This window comes from Stomoxys calcitrans, chromosome 2, assembly GCF_963082655.1.
Source record: "Stomoxys calcitrans chromosome 2, idStoCalc2.1, whole genome shotgun sequence".
Classification (NCBI taxonomy): Eukaryota; Metazoa; Arthropoda; class Insecta; order Diptera; family Muscidae; genus Stomoxys; species Stomoxys calcitrans.
Window position 1 is genome coordinate 18900213 of NC_081553.1, and position 20288 is coordinate 18920500.

Sequence of the window (20288 nt, forward strand, 5' to 3'; positions counted from 1 at the left end):
TGATGAAAGGTGGTTTACATATATTCCCGAGGTGGTGGGTATACAAAGTTCGGCCCGGCCGAACTTAACGCATTTTTAATTGTTTGATCTCCAATACCTTTCATTTGATACCTATTGGTTCACTTTGACATTGAGTTGTGTTTTTGGCACAAGAGGGAGGATTCGCTCCCCTTCCGATACCGAAAAATTATACAGCCTATGTTTCCTTCCGGACTACGCTACACAAAATGTGAAAATTTCAAGAAAATCGGTTCTGCCGTTTTTCAGTCTATACGGAACAAGCAAACGATTCCCATATATCCGTGATTGGCTAATGTGCCCGTTTAAGGCTTTATTTTGACATGAATTTGTATGCCAGATTCGTTATCTACTCCCGCATACTGTTCATTGGATACCTGTATTGTCCTTATCGGTCTACTTTTGATTTTGGGTGGTGTATTTGGGGTAACGGTGGAGGGTCCGCCCCTATTTTAGTGGGTTTTTGGCTGGGGCGGCCCCCAGGTCCTTGGACACAACTTTTATTATGAAATTCGTACTCTACTCATAAATATCTTTCATTTGAAACCCATATTGTCCCGATCGGTCCACTTTTGATTTTAAGTTGTGTTTTTGTCATAAGGAGGCAGGTCCGTCCCCCTTCCGATATCAAACATTTATAAAGCATATGTTTACTTCCAGACCAACCTGCACAATATGCGAAAATTTCGAGAAAATCGGTTCTGCCGTTTTTCAGTCTATACGGAACAAACAAACCAAGCCCCGTAGATCCGTGATTGGCTAATGTGCACATATTGGGCTTCTTTGTGGGGTTGGGGTGACCCACTACGCTTCGACATGAATTTGTTTGCCAGATTCGTTATCTACTCCCCCATACCTTTCATTTGATACCCATATTGTCCTTATCGGTCCACTTTAAATTTTGGGTGGTGTTTGTGGGGTAATAGTGGAGGGTCCACCCCCTTCCGTTAACAATAAATTATAAAGCCTATTCCTACTTCCTAACCATATGCGTAACCTACTCCCGAATACCTCTCATTTGAGTCCCTTATTGTCATGATCGTCAAAAAAACCTATTTTAAGGAATTTTGGGGCTGGGGCGCCCCCCCTGGTACTTGAACCCAACTGTTACTATTTTATGGAATTTTGGGGCTGGGGCGGCCCCCCTGGTACTTGGACCCAACTATTGTTATGAAATTCGTACCCTACTCTTGAATACCTTTCATTTGAATCACATATTGTCCCGACAGGTCCACTTTTATTTTTGGGTAGTACTTTCGGGGTAAAGGGGAGAATCCGCCCCACTTCCGTTATCAAAAAATTATATAGCATATGTTTCCTTCCAGACCAACCTACACAATCTGTGAAAATTTCTAGGTAATCGGTTCAGCCGTTTTTTGAGTCTATACGGAACTAACACACAAACCGACAAACAAACACAAATTGCATTTTTATACCCTCCACCGTAGGATAAGGGGTATACTAATTTCGTCATTATGTTTGTAACTACTCGAAATATTCATCTGAGACCCCATAAAGTATATATATTCTTGATCGTAGCGACATTTTGTATCGATCTAGCCATGTCCGTCCATTTGTCTGTCAAAAGCACGCTAACTCAGAAGGAGTAAAGCTAGCGGCTTGAAATTTTGCACAAATACTTCTTATAAGTGTAGGTCGGTTGGTATTGCAAATGGGCCATATCGGTCCATGTTTTGATATAGCTGCCATATAAACCGATCTTGGGTCTTGACTTCTTGAGCCTCTACAGTGCGTAATTCTTATCCGATTGGAATGAAATTTTGCACGACGTGTTTTGTTATGATATCCAACAACTGTGCCAAGTATGGTTCAAACCGGTCCAACCCCTGATATAGCTGCCATATAAACCGATCTGAGGACTTGAGTTCTTGAGCTTCTAGAGGGCGCAATTCTTATTCGATTTGAATGAATTTTTGCACGACGTGTTTTGTTATGATATCCAATAACTGTGCCAAGTATGGTTCAAATCGGTCCATAACCTGTTATGGTTGCCATACAAACCGATCTGGGATCTTGACTTCTTGAGCTTCTACAGGTCGCAATTATTATCCGATTTGCCTGAAATTAAGTACGACGGATCCTCTCATGACCATCAACATACGTTTTTATTATAGTCTGAATCGGTCTGCAGCCCGATACAGCTCCCATATAAATCGATCTCTCTATTTTACTTCTTGAGACCCCAAGGGGCGCAATTCTTATTCGAATTGGCTGACATTTTACACAGGTCTACAACATATAATTTAATTGTGGTCCAAACCGGACCATATCTTGATATCGCTATAATAGCAGAGAAAATCTTTTCTTATATCCTTTTTTTGCCTAAGAAGAGATGCAGGGAAAATAACTCGACAAATGCGATCCATGGTGAAGGGTATGTAAGATATGATATATATATAAGATATGATGATATGTCTACTTACCACGATTGCAGTGAAAGCTTAGAATAAAATAACATTCCCATATTATATGTATGTAACTCTTTATTTCGAAATGTTATGGGAAAACCCCATATCGGTTTTTTTGTTTTTGTTTTTTTTTGGTCAATTTAATATTAAAATTATTATTATACGGTGTATATATATTTAACTCTCGTTTTTCGCTCTCTCTCTCTCTCTCGTTTTCTCTTTCTCTATATTATGTTTGCTCTCTCTCTCTCTCTGTGTATTTCCCTCTCGTGTCATCATTCAATGTTAACAAATTTAATACTTTAATACATATGCATGTTTGTGTAGTCGGTCGGTGCGGAAAACGACACACACACACATATATATATATATCTATGCTATGTGTATATTTGTGTATATGATTGTACAATTAGAACGCACACACATTAATATAGATGCACAAAATAAAATGGTCATGCAGGTTCTGTTGTTGATAATAAAAATGTTTGCAGGGTGTGTGTGTGTGTGTGTGTCAGAGTTTTTACTTATATTAATGCAGATGCATATGCAGCTGTATTTGATTTTGCATTTGGGTTTTTGTGAGTGTGTATGGGTGTGTGTGTGTGTGACTGGTGAAAGTATGTGTTTTACTCGTTAATGGAATTGCTGGTCAAAAGACCCTTTAAATAATGTTTTCCTTTTTTTTTCTTATTTATTTATTGCATTTCTTTTTCATGTTTTTGTTTTCATCATTTATAAATAAGTTTTTATGTATATGGTAAGTATGGGTGTAAATAAATAAATTTATATATATATATGTAGTTGTATATGTATATATATATATATATGCATCTATTATAAAGGTATATATGTTTGCAATTACGTATGTATATGAATGTTTATTTCATCATAGGCAATAAATATTAAAATTCTCTTTAAAATACCTCTGCTTGTAGGTATGGCTGTGTGTGTGTGTGTGTTAGAGTGTTTCATAGATCCATTTCAAGAGTCATCGTTTAATGTACATTTGTCATTTTCAGCGTTTTTTATTGTTGTAGAAATTTGTTTTCCCTTTTTTTAGTGAAAAATTTTCAATATAACATGCATAAATATGTTGTGTATATGAAAGAACATGTTTTTACTAAATTTTGTGTGTCCATCATCAGGGTGTTTTTTTCTTTTTCTCTTTCGGTGATGTATATAAAAAACAGATTTTTTTATTAATTCTATTTCCTCTATAACTGACAAAATGCTTATTGAAAAAATAGTCCATAGTCCCTTAGGCAAATTACTTTTAATTAAAAGTATAATTTTTGGCAGCACATTGTAATTAATTATAGACTATTATAGCTGCATGGGTTCTTTTTTTTGGAATATTAAAAGTTTTTCTTATTGTTTTGTTTAGGCATTTGAGATATATGTGTGTCCTGTTTGTGTTTAGTTAAACTTTTAACTAATGGAGGAGGTATTCCATTTTTTGGTGATTATATTTTTTCCATTTCCTTTCAATCAGTTGTATTAATAGCGTAATATTATTATTGGTTTTAAATTACAACTTAATTTGGCAATTTTTGTAAAATTTGTTTTTGTTTTGGCACATTTCTTTACTTTAAATGATGTTGGTTATATGCATATTTTTATACTAAACTCGGCAAACTTTGACAAGGTAAATCTATATGAAAAGTTAGCGTTATGATTATCAAGATTTGTCAAAAAGAACTTTCAACTCTATAAGCAAACTTGCAAATCTATCCACAAACATTCACTGTGAAGTATAAGGGAAGAGGGGAAGACTTCCTGCATATTTATTGAGTCTTGTCACAGGGGAAAACTACTGCTTATAATGCTTTTAGATGTTCTCGACAGGATTCGAACCTAGGCATTCAAAGTCATGTGTTAACATCTGCAACACGGTGGCTAAAAAGAAAAAAAGATTGATGTTAATAGGCGATTCCAATTTTTATGTTTGATATATGGCAGCCAGGTTGGCCTTATAGAAGGTTAGGTCATAAAGTGGATAGGCCCCTTGAACGTCATTCTGGTTGTTAAATCTGACGATTGAAAATGTCTTCAAATAGGAGAAAATGTAAACAAAGAATGAATGTCAAAAGAAAACAAGTTGACATTCTCAATGCCAAGTAATGCCAAAAATTAAAAAAACAAGTAAGAAGGCGTTAAGTTCGGCCGGGCCGAACTTTGGATACCCACCACCTCGGGTATATATGTGAACCACATTTCGTCAAAATCCAGTGAAAAATGCATACCTTAAGCCCCATAGCAGCTTTATAGATATCATCCGATTTAGACCAAATGCTTATAACTACAAGTCATTGTTCAACCGAGAGATCGGTCTATATGGCAGCTATATCCAAATCTGGACCGATCTGAGCCAAATTGAAGACAAATATCGAAGGGCCCAACACAAGTCATTGTCCCAAATTTCGGCGACATCGGACAATAAATGCGCTTTTTATGAGCCCAAAACCTTAAATCGAGAGATCGGTCTATATGGCAGCTATATCCAAATCTGAACCGATCAGGGCCAAATAGAAGAAAGATATCGAAAGGCCTAAGGCAAATCACTGTCCCAAATTTCAGCAAAATCGGATAATAAATGTGGCTTTTATGGGCCTAAGACCATAAATCGGAGGATCAGTCTATATGGCAGCTATATCCAAATTTGGACCGATCTAGGCCAAATTGACGAAGAATGTCGAAGGGCTCAACGCAACTCACTGTCCCAAATTTCAGCAAAATCGGATAATAAATGTGGCTTTTATGGGCGTAAGACCATAAATCAGAGGATCGGTCTATATGGCAGCTATAGCCAAATTTAGACCGATCTGGGCCAAATTGACGAGGGATGCCGAAGGGCTCAACACAACTCACTGTGCCAAATTTCATCCAAATCGGATATAAAATGTGGCTTTTATGGGCCTAAGACCCTAAATCTGAGGATCGGTCTATATGGCAGCTATATCCAAATTTGGACCGATCTGAGCCAAATTGACGAAGGATGTCGAAGGGCCCAACGCAACTCACTGTCCCAAATTTCAGCAAAATCGGATAATAAATGTGGCTTTTATGGGCCTAAGACCCTAAATCGGCGGATCGGTCTATATGGGGGCTATATCAGGATATAGTCCGATATCGCCCATCTTCGAACTTAACCTGCTTATGGACAAAAAAAGAATCTGTGCAAAATTTCAGCTCAATATCTCAATTTTTAAAGACTGTAGCGTGATTTCAACAGACAGACGGACGGACATGTCTAGATCGTCTTAGATTTTCACGCTGATCAAGAATATATATACTTTATAGGGTCGGAAATGGATATTTCGATGTGTTGCAAACGGAATGACAAAATGAATATACCCCCATCCTTCGGTGGTGGGTATAACAAGTAAAAGCGTGCTAAGTTCGGCCGGGCCGAATCTTATATACCCTCCACCATTGATCGCATTTGTCGAGTTCTATGCGCGGTATCTTCTTTTAGACAAACATAGAATATTCAATAAGAACTGATATGCTATTGGAGCTATATCAAGTTATAGTCCGATTCGGACTATAAATGAATGCTGAACATTGTAGAAGTCATTGTGTAATATTTCACTTCATTCGGATAAGAATTGAGCCTTGTAGGGGCTCAAGAAGTAAAATCAGGAGATAGGTCTATATGGGAGCAGTATCAAGCTATTGATCGATTCAGACAATATTAGACACGTATGTTGAAGGTCATAAGAGAAGCTGTTGTACAAAATTTCAGCCAAATCGGATGAGAATTACGTCCTCTAGAGGTTCAAGAAGTCAAGATCTCAGATCAGTTTGGTATATGGCAGCTATATCAGGTTCTATACCGATTTACGCTATACTTAGCACAGTTATTGAAAATTTGAGGACGTACAAGCAACTGTTGATTAGGAGCAAGGAAGATCACTTTGTACAGGACAACAGAGATGATCCATGGGGCAAAGTATACCGCGTTTGCCGGCGCAGTGGGCAACAGGGTTCTAGTCAGGGTTACTTGGGCGGTTTTAGAGTGGGTGACAATGTGTTGACTTGTTGGGACGAGTGTACTAGGGTGTTAATGGGAACGTTCTTTTCCGATGCGGATGAGCAAAAACAGGCTCCCAGTGTGGAGATGATCGTGCCTCCTCCAAGTCTGGAAAGGGTCGAGATAGTGGATAGTGTTTGCCGGCTTAGAAGCGGGAGGTCACCTGGCATGGACGGTATGACTGGACAGATGTGTAGAAGCATCTGGAATGTTATACCTGACCATGTCGAGTTGATCCTCATATGATGTGTCGAAGTAGGTTATTTCCCTCGTACGTGGAAATGTGCTCGAGTCGTAGTCCTTCCCAAAACGCCCGAACGATGGAAGAGCAATGCAAGATCGTATCGGGGCGTCAGTCTCCTCCCCGCACTTGCAAAAGTATTGGAGAGGATAATGGTGACAAGATTTAGGGAGGGCTACGAGGAGGGTACTTCTCCGTACCAGTTCGGCTTTCGGGAGGAAAAGAGCACTGTGGATGGCTGGATCCAAGTGCAGAACTGTGTGAGAGAATCGAGCGCCAAATATGTCCTTGGCATATTTGACGATTTCAAAGGCGCGTTTGAGTACCTTTCATGGCGTAGTGTACTCACGAGGTTAGGCGAAATAGGTTGTCGGGAACTTTCTCTCTGGCGTAGTTATTTCTGTGATAGAAAATCTTGCGTGGTTGGTGCTAGCGATACGGTTTGGAAGGATATTCAGTGTGGCTGCCCTCAGGGGTCCATCTGTGCTCCATATATATGGAACCTCAAGATGGATCCCCTGCTGGGACGTCTCGCTGAGTCCTTCAAAATCAGTGCATATGCGGATGACCTGCTCATCCTGGTTGAAGGAGATTCCAGACTTGCTCTGGAAACTCGCGTTGAGCTTGCAAGTGTTGGTGTTGACGTCGCGGAGGACAAAACCGTGACAATGTTGCTCAACGGCATCTTGTCGCGGAATCGTCCACCAACGATTCGATCTGGTGGAGCTAGCATCAGGAATGTAGCGCTCGTTAAATATCTGGGAGTAACTGTTTCGGAGAGAATGAGTTTCCTGGTCCATTTAGATCGGGAGAAGGAGAAGATGACTGAAGTAGCCGGTATGGTTAAGCGTGTTCTGAGAAGCGATTGAGGTCTTAGTCGTCGCGCTGTTCGTTCCAAATATGGTGGTCTTTTTGTTGCTTGCGCAACTTATGGAGCGCCTATATGGCACGGAATTGCTGCGACAGTGTTAGGACGAAAGAGCCAAGCCAGGGTGGCAATGCTGGCTTGCGTGCCTGTGTGTAGGACTGTTTCCACAGATGCACTACAGGTATTGCTTGGCGCGCCCCCGCTTGATTTACTCGTGAGTTACATGGCCGTTCTGTATAGTGTGAAAAGGGAATTCCATTAGTCCGTAAGGATTGGCTCACCGCTTCTGAGCTTGCAGATGGGGATGTTGGGCGGCTCAAGGCACTCCTTTTGGAACGTCTTGATGATAAGAGGAGAACTAGATGGACGAACAGTGACAATGGTTGGGTGACTTACGAATTTATTCGTGACGCGACATTCGTCCGAGACCGCCCAGACTTTGGCTTCGGCCTAAGTCTAGACTTCACACTGACGGGACATGGTTCCTTTAATGCATTTTTGCATCAGAGGAATTCGTCCGCGACTGATTTGTGCGACTGTGTGGAAGACCTGAGGACAGGAGGCATGTACTGACGGAATGCCCGTACTATGCAGACATTTGCAAACGAAATTTTGCAAAATTTTTTACAGAAATAAAATGTTCCTCTGTTTGTCTTTTAACAAACCGGCCATGCGAATCAATTTCTGCCTCATTGTTTTTCAAATCGAGTTTAATGACCAAGCGTATGCACCATACAAAGGAGAGATTGAAAAATGAGTTTTGAAGAAAAGATATTGCCAGTTCCCCATACAAGGTAGGACACATATCACACCACTGGTGGACGCTTTTCGATAATTGGACGGACATCCGTCTGTCTGTCTGCATTTTGAAATCACGCTACAGTCTTTAAAAATAGAGATATTGAGCTGAAACTTTGCACAAATTCTTTTTTGTCCATAGGCAGGTTAATTTAGAGGATGGGCTATATCGGACTATATCTAGATATAGCCCCCGTATAGACTGATCTGACGATTTAGGGTCTTAGGCCCATAAAAGCCACATTTGTTATCCGATTTTAATGAAATTTGGGACAGTGTGTTATATTAGGCACTTTTACATCCTTCGTCAATTTGGCCCAGATCGGTCCAGATTTGGTCATAGCTGCCATATAGATCGATCCTCCGATTTAGGGTTTTAGGCCCATAAAAGCCACATTTATTATCCGATTTTGATGAAATTTGGGACAGCGAGTTGTGTTAGGCCCTTCAAACTCCTTTGCCAATTTGGTCTATATCGGTTCAGATTTTGATATAGCTGCCATATAGTCCGATATCTTGATTTAAGGTTTTGGGCCCATAAAGGCCACATTTATTTTCCAATTTTGCTGAAATTTGGGACAGTGAGTTGTGTTAGGCCCTTCGACATTCTTCTTTAAATTGGCTCAGATCGGTCCAGATTTGGTTATAGCTGCCATATAGACCGTTCCTCCGATTTTGGGTCTTGCGCCCATAAAAGCCACATTTATTGTCCGATTTTGCTGAAATTTGGGACAGTGAGTTTTATAAGGCCACTCGACATCCTTCGTCAATTTGGTCCAGATCGGTCCAGATTTGGATATGGCTGCCATATAAACCTATATCTTGATTTAAGGTTTTGGGCCCATAAAAGGCGCATTTGTTGTCCGATGTCGCCGAAATTTGGAACAGTGAGTTGTGTTAGGCCCTTCGACATTCTTCTTTAAATTGGCTCAGATCGGTCCAGATTTGGTTATAGCTGCCATATAGACCGTTCCTCCGATTTTGGGTCTTGCGCCCATAAAAGCCACATTTATTGTCCGATTTTGCTGAAATTTGGGACAGTGAGTTTCATAAGGCCACATTGACGAAGGATGTCGTCAATTTGGTCCAGATCGGTCCAGATTTGGATATGGCTGCCATATAAACCTATATCTTGATTTAAGGTTTTGGGCCCATAAAAGGCGCATTTGTTATCCGATGTCGCCGAAATTTGGAACAGTGAGTTAAGTTAAGCCCCTCGACATACTTCTGCATTATGGCACAGATCGGTTCAGATTTGGATATAGTTGCCATATAGACTGATCTCTCGATTAACGAAAACCACATTTATTTTCCGATTTTTCTGAAATTCGGGACAGTGCGATGTCTTGGGCCCTTCGACATCTTTCTTTAAACTTGGCCCTGATTGGTTCAGATTTGGATATAGCTGCCATATAGACCGATCTCTCGATTTAAGGTTTTGGGCCCGTAAAAGGCGCATTTACTGTCCGATGTCGCCGAAATTTGAAACAGTAAGTTAAGTTAAGCCTCTTGACATACATCTGCAATATGACTCAGATCGGTCCAGATTTGGATATAGCTGCCATATAGACCGATCTCTCAATTTAAAGTTTTGAGGTCATAGAAGACGCAATTATTGTACAATTTCGCCGAAAATTGAGACAGTGAGTTATGTTAGGCTCTACGAGATTTTTCTGCAACTTGGCCCAAAATAGTCAGGATTTGGATATAGCTGCCATGTAGACCGATATCTCGATTTAAAGTCTTGGCCCCATAGAAAGCACATTTATTATCCGATTTCACTGAAATTTGACACAGTGGCTTATGTTGGGCTTTCTGACATCCGTGTCGTTCATGGTTTAGATCGGTTTATTTTTAAATATAGCTTCTTAGAAGACCTATATTTTGGTATACACAATTGAACAATGATTTGTACTTACTAGAATTTGGTCCAAATCGGACCATATTTCGATATAACTGCAATGGGACATAAGGTATGCAATTTTCACCGGGTTTTGATGAAGTGTGGTTTACATATATACCCGAGGTGGTGGGTATCCATAGTTTGGCCGGCCAAACTTAACGCCTTTTTACTTGAAAAATCGTATGACAAAGTTAATCTCACATAATACCTTAGCCAGAAACATTGCAAAATTTTACTCCTTACTTCACCCATCCAACTCCACAGGTAATTCCATAATTGCACATAAGCTCACCTCGAGCTATTTAGAAATGCATTTACAAACAAATCTATCGAGCGAGAATGGAATTTTTTTTCATGCCATACCTTCCATGACATTCACTAAAGGTTGGGGCCTGTTTAAATGCATCGCCATTTGTTGAGAGCGAGTGACTTCAGTTTATTATAAATATTTAAAATGTATAGAAATACGTGAAAAAAAAATAAATAAATTTGCACTTGAATGTGTGTAAATAGAGGTAAATGGTAGTGAATGGCATTTCAAATAGAAATGTATTTAACAGAAGAGCAAAAACGAAAAGCGAAACCACCCTACTTGTTATTCTAATGCAATTTAATTGAAGGTTGTGATACATCACTTCCCTTCTCCATATGTGCTGTCTATGTTAAAGTCTGTACTGTGATCATAGCAAAACAAACTTCAAACCACATACCCATATCTGCAAATAGTTGGTGCTGCCGAAGCTGAAGCACTCACATCATCATCATTATGCTTGCCCCATTATTATAAAAATTGTTGTATTGTTGTTTAGCGCACGTATTGCAAAATTAATTGTTTCCACTCCACCATTTAAATTTATCGTTTAGCAAAAACAAAGACAAAAAACACAACTACACGGTAACATAAAAATGTATAATCTGCGGTTTTCGGATTTACACATCATTAAATCATAGTTTTGTCCCTTTCTCATTGATACTTCATTTAGCGATTTCTTTTTTTTTTGTGGAAACCATTTTCGTTTGGTGGAAATCAGCATTGCCTTTCGAATTAATTCAAGCGATGGAATCCATTCATACTCATTTGAACATAATTAATTTTCTAGTTCATTATCTCATGTTCATTATGAAATTTTTCCATAGAACTTCAAGTATGGCAGTGACAAAGCAGTAACGTTTTTTTCTCTTTCGATCTGTTGCAAAAGGAACATTTAAAGCGAATTCCAAATCGATTGGAAGCAGGTTGTATGCCAAAAGGCTTAATTCATATAATCACTGGGTTAAAAGAAGTAGTACAAGGGTGCTAAGATCGGGCGGGCCGAATCTTCTATACCCTCCACCATGGATCGCATTTGTCGAGTTCTTCTAAGAATTTAGCCCTTTGGGGGCTCAAGAAGTAAATGAGAGAGATCGATTTATATGGGAGCTGTATCAGGCTATAGACCGATTCAGACCATAATAAACTTGAATGTCCGGCGTACATTTCATTTCAGGCAAATCGGATAATAATAGCGACATCTAGAGGCTTAAGAAGTCAAGATTCAAGATCGGTTTATAAGGCAGCTATATCAGGTTATGAACCGATTTGAACCCTATTTGGCACAGTTGTTGAAAGTCATAATAAAATATGTCATGCAAAATTTAAGCCAAATCGGATAATAATAGCGACATCTAGAGGCTCAAGAAGTCAAGTCCCCACATCGGTATATATGACAGTTACATCAGGTTATGAACCGATTTGAACCATACTTGGAAATCATAACAAAACACGTCGTGCAAAATTTCATTCCAATCGGATAAGAGTTGCGCCCTCTACAGGCTCAAGAAGTCAAGACCCAAGATCGGTTTATATGGTAGCTACATCAGGTTATTGGCCGATTTGAACCTAACTTAGCACAGTTGTTGAAAGTCATAGAGAAACACGTAGTGCACAATTTAACTCAAATCAGATAATAATAGCGACATTAAGAGGCTCAAGAACTCATAATCTCAGATCGGTTTATATGGCAGCTATATCAGGTTATGAACCGATTTGAACCCTATTTGGCATAGTTGTTGAAAGTCATAATAAAATATGTCATGCAAAATTTAAGCTAAATCGGATAGGAATTGCGCCATCTAGAAGCTCAAGAAGTCAAGTCCCCAGCTCGGTTTGTATAACAGCTATCTCAGGTTATGAACCAATTTCAACCATACTTGGCAAGAAGTCAAGACCCAAGATCAGTTTATATGGCAGCTATATCAGGTTATTGATCGATTTAAACCTAACTTAGCACAGTTGTTGGAAGTCATAACAAAACACGTTGTGCTAAATTTCATTCAAATCGGATGAGAAATGTACTCCCTAGAAGCTCAAGAAGTCAAGACCCAAGATCGGTTTATATGGTAGCTATATCAGGTTATTGACCGATTTAAGCCATACTTGGCACAGTTTTTGAAAATCATAACAAAACACGTTGTGCTAAATTTCATTCAAATCGGATAAGAATTACGCCCTCTAGTGGCTCAAGAAGTCAAGATTCAAGATCGGTTTATATGGCAGCCATATCAGATTATTGATCGATTTGAACCTAACTTAGCACAGTTGATGGAAGTCATAACAAAACACGTTGTGCTAAATTTCATTCAAATCGGATGAGAAATGCGCCCCATAGAGGCTCAAGAAGTCAAGACCCAAGATCGGTTTATATGGCATATGGCAGCTATATCAGGTTATGTACCGATTTGCGCCATACTCATCACAGTTGTTGAAAGCCATATCCAAATACCTCACGCAAAATTTCAGCCAAATCGGATAAGAATTGGGCCCTCTAGAGGCTCAAGAAGTCAAGATTCAAGATCGCTTTATAAGGCACCTATGCCAGGTTATCGACTGATTTAGACCATACTCCGCACAATTGTTGGATGTGATACCAAAACACGTCGCGCAAAATTTCATTCAAATCGGATAAGAATTGCGCCCTCTAGAGGCTCAAGAAGTCAAGACCCAAGATCAAGATTAGACGGACAGACAGACGGACGGACATGGCTAGAACGACATAAATTGTTACGACGATCAAGAATATATATTCTTTATGGGTCTCAGACGAATCTTTAGAGTAGTTACAAACAGAATGACGAAATTAGTATACCCCCATTGTATGGTGGAGAGTATAAACATGAGTTGAAAGCCAATGTCGCCAGGTGGCAAGCGGCTCACACTCGGCCATAAAAATTGACAGCACACTTTTGTATGCGGGAAATCTTCCTGACTTCGCTTGGTTAAATGTTCGTGGGATTCATTTTCAATTGAGTTGGATTTCATACCTCTAAATTGCCGCCGAATTGGTCTATCGATCCACGGCAGCAGGAGCCACTTGAAATTATGCACAAAAACTTCTAATTAGTGTAGGTCGGTTGGGATTGTAAATGGGTTATATCGGTCTACGTTTTGATATAGCTGCCATATAAACCGATCTGGGATCTTGACTTCATGAGCCGCTAGAGGGTACAATTCTTATCCGATTCGACTGAAATTTTGCATGAGGTGTTTTATTATGTCTTCCAACAACTGTGCTGAGTATGGTTGCAATCGGTCCATAACCTGACCTTAACGTCTTGAGCGTCTAGAATGCGCAATTCCTATCCGATTTGGCTGAAATTTTGCAAGACTTGTTCTGTTATGACTTTTAACAACTTTGCTAAGGATGGTTCAAATCGGTCTATAACCTGATATAGCTGCCATATAAACCGATATGGGATCTTGACTTCTTGAGCCTCTAGAGGGAGCAATTCCTATCCGATTTGGCTGAAATATTGCATGACGTGTTTTGCTATGACTTTGAACAACCGCGTTAAGAATTGTTCAAATCGGTCCATAACCTGATATAGCTGCCATATAAACCGATCTGGGGTCTTGACTTCTTGAGCCACTAGAGGGCGCAAATATTATTCGATTTGGCTGAAATTTTGCATGAGGTGTTTTGTTGTGACTTTCAACAACTGTGCTAAGAATAGTTCAAATCGGTCTAAAGCCTGATATAGCTGCCATATAAACCGATCTGGGGTCTTGACTTCCTGAGCCTCTAGAGGGAGCAATTCCTATCCGATTTGGCTGAAATATTGCATGACGTGTTTTGCTATGACTTTGAACAACCGCGTTAAGAATTGTTCAAATCGGTCCATAACCTGATATAGCTGCCATATAAACCGATCTGAGGTCTTGACTTCTTGAGCCACTAGAGGGCGCAATTATTATATGATTTAGCTGAAATTTTACATGAGGTGTTTTGTTATGACTTTCAACAACTGTGCTAAGAATGGTTCAAATCTGCCCATACCCTGATATAGCTGCCATATAAACCGATCTGGGATCTTGACTTCTTTAGCCTCTAGAGGTCGCAATTATTATCCGATTTGGCTGAAATTTTGTACAACGGCTTCTCTCATGATCTTTAACATACGTGTCGAATATGGCATGAATCGGTTTATAGCCTAATACCGCTCCCCTATAAACCGACCTCCTTATTTTACTTCTTCAGCCCCCAAAGTGCGCAATTCTTACTAGATTTGGCTGAAATTTTACACAATGACTTCCACTATGGTCTCCAGTATTCAGTTCAATTATGGTCCGAAATGAACCATAACTAGATATTGTTCCTATAACATAGCAATTCTTTTCTTTTATCCTTTGTTTGCCTAAAAAGAGATACCGTGGCAAGAGCACGACAAATGCGATCCATGGTGGAGGGTATATAAGATTCAGCCCGGTCGAACTTAGCACGCTTTTACATATTTGATATCAGAAGGAAGGCGGACTCTCCCCCTTACCCGAAAAGTATGCCCCAAAAAATAAAAGTGGATCGATAGGGACAATATGGGTCTTAAATGAAAGGTATTCAAGAGAAGAGTAAGAATTTTATATTAAAAATTGGATCCATGTAACGGGGGCCGCCTCGACCCCCAAACCCCCTAAAATAAATTTATTGGACGTTAATGACAATATAGGACTCAAATGAAAGGTATTAGGGAGTACATTACGAATAGGGCTTGGAAGGAGCAATAGACTATAGAATTTGTTGATAACGTAAGGTGGCGGACCCTCCCCCTTACTCCAAAAACACCACCCAAAAATAAAAGTGGACCGATCGAGACAATATGGGACTCAAATGAAAGGTATTCGGAAGTAGAGTATTAATTTGGTAATAAACATTGGGTTCAGGTACTTAGGGGGCCACCCCGACCTTGGCGATAACATCATAAAAAATATTGAGCAGTGTTTATCCCCTCCTATTGTTGGCGGTATTTGTGAGGTACTATGCCATGCACAAACTTCTCACCAAAGAGGTGTCACACTGCAGCACGGCTATAAAGAGGAGGCCCCAATTCATTGTGCCTAAACTTGAATCGGACGGTATTCATTGATGGGTGAGAAGTTTGCCCCTCTTCCTTAATGGAATGTTCATGGGCAAATTTACACTTTGCATATTTATTTCAATTTAATAAAAAATTCGTTTAATTAATTTCTTATTTCATATATTTTAATTATTTCAAAAATGTTTTTGTTTTTTTTTTCCTGTCGCTTTTCAATTTGCCTAGACAATGCAATGAGTTTTTTATGAGTTAGACACTTATTACTTTTTTTTGGAAGTTTAAATTACAATTTTTGTTTTACAAATTCAAATGCTGCATATCTCCATATTTATTTTTGTCTCAATTTTGCGGGTTAAATTTTAAATATTTAAACTTCTGCAATGTTGTAGCTAACAATATTCAGTGGTCGGTTTTTATCTAGTTTTAGATGTTTTTTTTTCTTGCTGCTGTTGCAGTGCAATTTTGGACACATTGTTGCTCATGTGTTTTCGTATAGGCTACATTAGGGTGGATGACTGATTGCTAAGGGAATATTGAAGAAAATTTTAAGTTTTTAATAAACTGATAATCATATAGTGAGTGGACAAAGATTTAAGGTTCCTTGTGATTTATGTCTAGAACTTTTTATAAACAGCCTGGGTTAGGTCTATCAAATAGAGCATATCGAAAAAATCTACAATAGTAATCAATCTGTCGCACATAAAAGCGTGCAAAGTTCGTTCCGATTCGGACCGTGCTAACCACAGTTGTTGGAAGTCATATCAAAACATCTCGTGCAAAATTTCAGCCAAATCGGATAAGAATTGCGCCCTCTAGTGGCTCAAGACCCCAGATTGTTTGTTTGTTTGTTTGTTTGTTTGTTTGTTTGTTTGTTTGTTTGTTTGTTTGTTTGTTTGTTTGTTTGTTTGTTTGTTTGTTTGTTTGTTTGTTTGTTTGTTTGTTTGTTTGTTTGTTTGTTTGTTTGTTTGTTTGTTTGTTTGTTTGTTTGTTTGTTTGTTTGTTTGTTTGTTTGTTTGTTTGTTTGTTTGTTTGTTTGTTTGTTTGTTTGTTTGTTTGTTTGTTTGTTTGTTTGTTTGTTTGTTTGTTTGTTTGTTTGTTTGTTTGTTTGTTTGTTTGTTTGTTTGTTTGTTTGTTTGTTTGTTTGTTTGTTTGTTTGTTTGTTTGTTTGTTTGTTTGTTTGTTTGTTTGTTTGTTTGTTTGTTTGTTTGTTTGTTTGTTTGTTTGTTTGTTTGTTTGTTTGTTTGTTTGTTTGTTTGTTTGTTTGTTTGTTTGTTTGTTTGTTTGTTTGTTTGTTTGTTTGTTTGTTTGTTTGTTTGTTTGTTTGTTTGTTTGTTTGTTTGTTTGTTTGTTTGTTTGTTTGTTTGTTTGTTTGTTTGTTTGTTTGTTTGTTTGTTTGTTTGTTTGTTTGTTTGTTTGTTTGTTTGTTTGTTTGTTTGTTTGTTTGTTTGTTTGTTTGTTTGTTTGTTTGTTTGTTTGTTTGTTTGTTTGTTTGTTTGTTTGTGTGTTCCTTATAGACTCAGAAGCGGCTGAACCGATTTTCGTGAAATTTTCACAGATGGTGCATAATTGTCCCGTGGTGAAAATAGAGTACAATATTTTTTGATATCTGAAGGGTGGGGGGGCATACCCCTTACCCTAATTTTCAGAAACGCCAGATCTCGGAGATGGGTGGTGTGATTTAAGCAAAATTTTTTGTGCTCTCATATAGTACCATAAAAATAAAAATTTGCTATCCAAAGTTCGGGTGGGGTTATCTTGGGAGGGCCGCCCCACCCTAAAACTACCAAACATATATTTCGACCAATCGCAACTATATGGGACCCAAATGAAAGGTATTTATGATAAGAAAACATATCTGATATCCAATTGTTGGACCAAGTGTTAGGGGGGCCACCCCAAACCCCAAAACACCCCTTAGTCGGACATAATTACCGACCATGGCAATATGGGACTCAAATGAAAGGTATTTGCGAGTAAAATACGAATCTGATATCCAAGTGTGGGACCACGTTTCTGGGGATCCATCCCTTCCCAAAACACACCCCAAACAGGGTGATTTTATGTACTGATCATGCGAATATGGGGTATTTGAGTGTAGAATTTGAATATGATATCCAAATATGGGACCGAGTATTTGCGGGTCCGCCTCTCCCCAAAAACATCCCCCAAAGGGGAAAAATTTTCGACCATAGCTAAATGGGACTCAAATGAAATGTCTTTGGGAGTAAAGCACGAATCTGATATCAATATTCGGGAAAAGTGTCTATGGAGCCACCCCACCCAAATAGGAAGTATTTGCTGACTATTGCAAGAGGAGGCTCAAATAAGAGGGGTTTTAGTGTAGAACACTAATCCGATATATATTTTAAAGGCCAACTCACTGAGCGGCCGCCCATCTCCCAAAACACCCCCCAAGCCGGTCATGTTTGGCGACTATGGAAATATGGTGCTTAAATAAAAGGTATTTGAATGTACAATACGAATCTGATATCAAAATTAGGGACCAACTGTCTAGGGGACGTCCCACCACAATAACAACCCCCAAATAGGACGTATTTGCTCACCAAGACAATTTGGATCTTAAAGAGAGTGGAACTAAATATTTATAGTTTTTAGGGCCAATACCCCAAACCGGGCATATTTGCTGACTTTTGCAATAAGGAGTTAAAATGAGATTAGAAAACGAATTTGATATCCAATTTTGAGGCCAATGGCAATATGGGGATCAAATAAGTGATAAATAGATATAAGAGGATAGAGCACGTTGCTGATATATTTTCCGGGCTTAGCGTTTGGGGGACCACCCCAATCCCCAAAACATCCCTAAGTCGGGCATATTTGCCGACCATGGTGCTTAGATGAAAGGTATTAGGGGGTAGAGCAAGAATTGATACCCATTTCGGGACCAATTTTCTGGGGGTCTACCCCTTTCCCAAAATACCCCACAAACAGCAATTTTTTACTGACCATGACAATCGGGGGCTCAAATAAAGGTATTTGGGAGTAGAATACGAATTTGATATCCAAATGTAGGACCATGTATTGTATTTAGGGTATCACCGCTTATCCAAAACACCCCCAATGGGTGTTTCGGAAGTTTTTTTTCAATCTCATCCCACTGTGCAGCCTCAGAAAGTCTATAACTCTACGGTTCGCAAAATGCAAAACATTAATCTCAAAAAGAATTCTATTATCGATACTTCAAAGAGTATGAACCCTCTTTCCCTAGATGGAAGATAACAAAAAAATTTCAATTAAGTTTTTAAAGGTTCACCCTTTTAACTTTGTGACCATACGGACGCATAAAGCTGCAATTAGAAACATCACAATGGCACAATACGCCACTATTCCACAAAGGCATGTGCAACAGAACAACAACGTACCAATGCTCTGACTCAATGAACAAGGAATAAAAACAACAACATGCCCTGCACACACACAAACACCCAGCATTGGGACAGGAGCATAGGGAAAAATTGCAACACCATCCAAAAAAAAAAAAAAATAACAAAAATTAACAAAAATTCAAAAGCAAAAAAAAAAGAAATAAAATAAAATGAATGAAAATCGTAAAAAACATATTAAACAGCAATGCAATACTGCACTCCGCATAGTTGTGAAGCAGTTGTGTGGGAGCTAAACTAGAGATTGAGAGCAGATGTGGCATGAACGTTTTCATGGTGCCCCCTTATGTATTGGTTGGTGCTACCAGCACTGTAGTTTTCACAATTTTTCTTGTATGCGTGTGAAAGTGCCTCTGTGTGTGTGTGTGTGTGAGTGTGGTTTACCATGTTTTAACACTCATTATTTGTTGCAGGCTCAGCATTCTCTACTCGACTTTGAAGGCGCAGCCCTATGTCCCTCCCCACAGCACACAGCACTTATACTCACTCACTGGCTCTTTGCCTGGCACCCTCGGTCGAATACAAATTTCGAATAATATGGCAGGCAGCAATGAATGTGAAAAGTTTTCCGAGTAGGTCCTTGTAACATTTTGCCATTGCATTTAATTTGGGTTAGTAATAGTAAATGCCAAAATGTTTTGCATTAATTTGCACCAAAAATCTGTCGATACAAAAGCAGGCCTGATTAAAGGGCTACCAATTGGGAATTAATTATGAGAATTAATATTGGCAAAATAGGATAACTTTGCAATTTGAAGGGTCGGTCGTTAACCTGGTTGAATAGTTGCAATTCAATCATAACTAAATCTACGAAATGGAATTTTAAATTTTAAGGCCTTACATATTGTGCACATTCTAGGTAGATACAGGCTCAATTGATTGCATTGAACGAATAATCCCCAAAGTATAAACTAAAATCTTTAGTATTATCAAACCATAGATGATGTGATGTATCTAAAAACTAAATAGAAGATCTACCACAGGACTACAACATTATAGAGATGGTATGATTTTTAATTATTGTGATAAGCAAATATATAATGAATGCAGCTTGGAGGCAGATAAAAGCTCACTTCTCACCACATGAAGTGTAAGCCATGGATATGAATAGCAAGCTCTGCAAACCATAAAGGCAAATGTTACAATTACAATTTATTCCCTATAATAAAAGTAATGCATTATTAACAATCTCATTAAACATGTAGACGTTTATTCCAGCATTTTAAAGATGAAGGCAATTGCCCTAGT

The 20288-nt window shown here is 38.8% G+C and overlaps 1 protein-coding gene across 6 annotated transcripts in view; it reads right to left on the minus strand.

Moving 5' to 3' along the window:
* Positions 1–3178: 3178 nt before the first annotated feature.
* Positions 3179–20288, minus strand: part of LOC106091387 (uncharacterized) — a 509131-nt gene continuing 492021 nt past the window's right edge. For 4 of the 6 annotated variants that reach the window (XM_059363451.1, XM_059363449.1, XM_059363450.1 and 1 more), the window contains one exon: positions 3181–4343. Coding sequence is in view for 1 of the 6 variants with exons in the window: in XM_059363454.1 (XP_059219437.1) it covers positions 4323–4343 (21 nt within the window). In the remaining 5 variants the exon portion in view is untranslated. Of the gene's footprint in view, positions 4344–20288 lie in introns of all 6 variants that reach the window. The other 2 variants (XM_059363454.1, XM_059363453.1) reach the window with 2 other exon arrangements.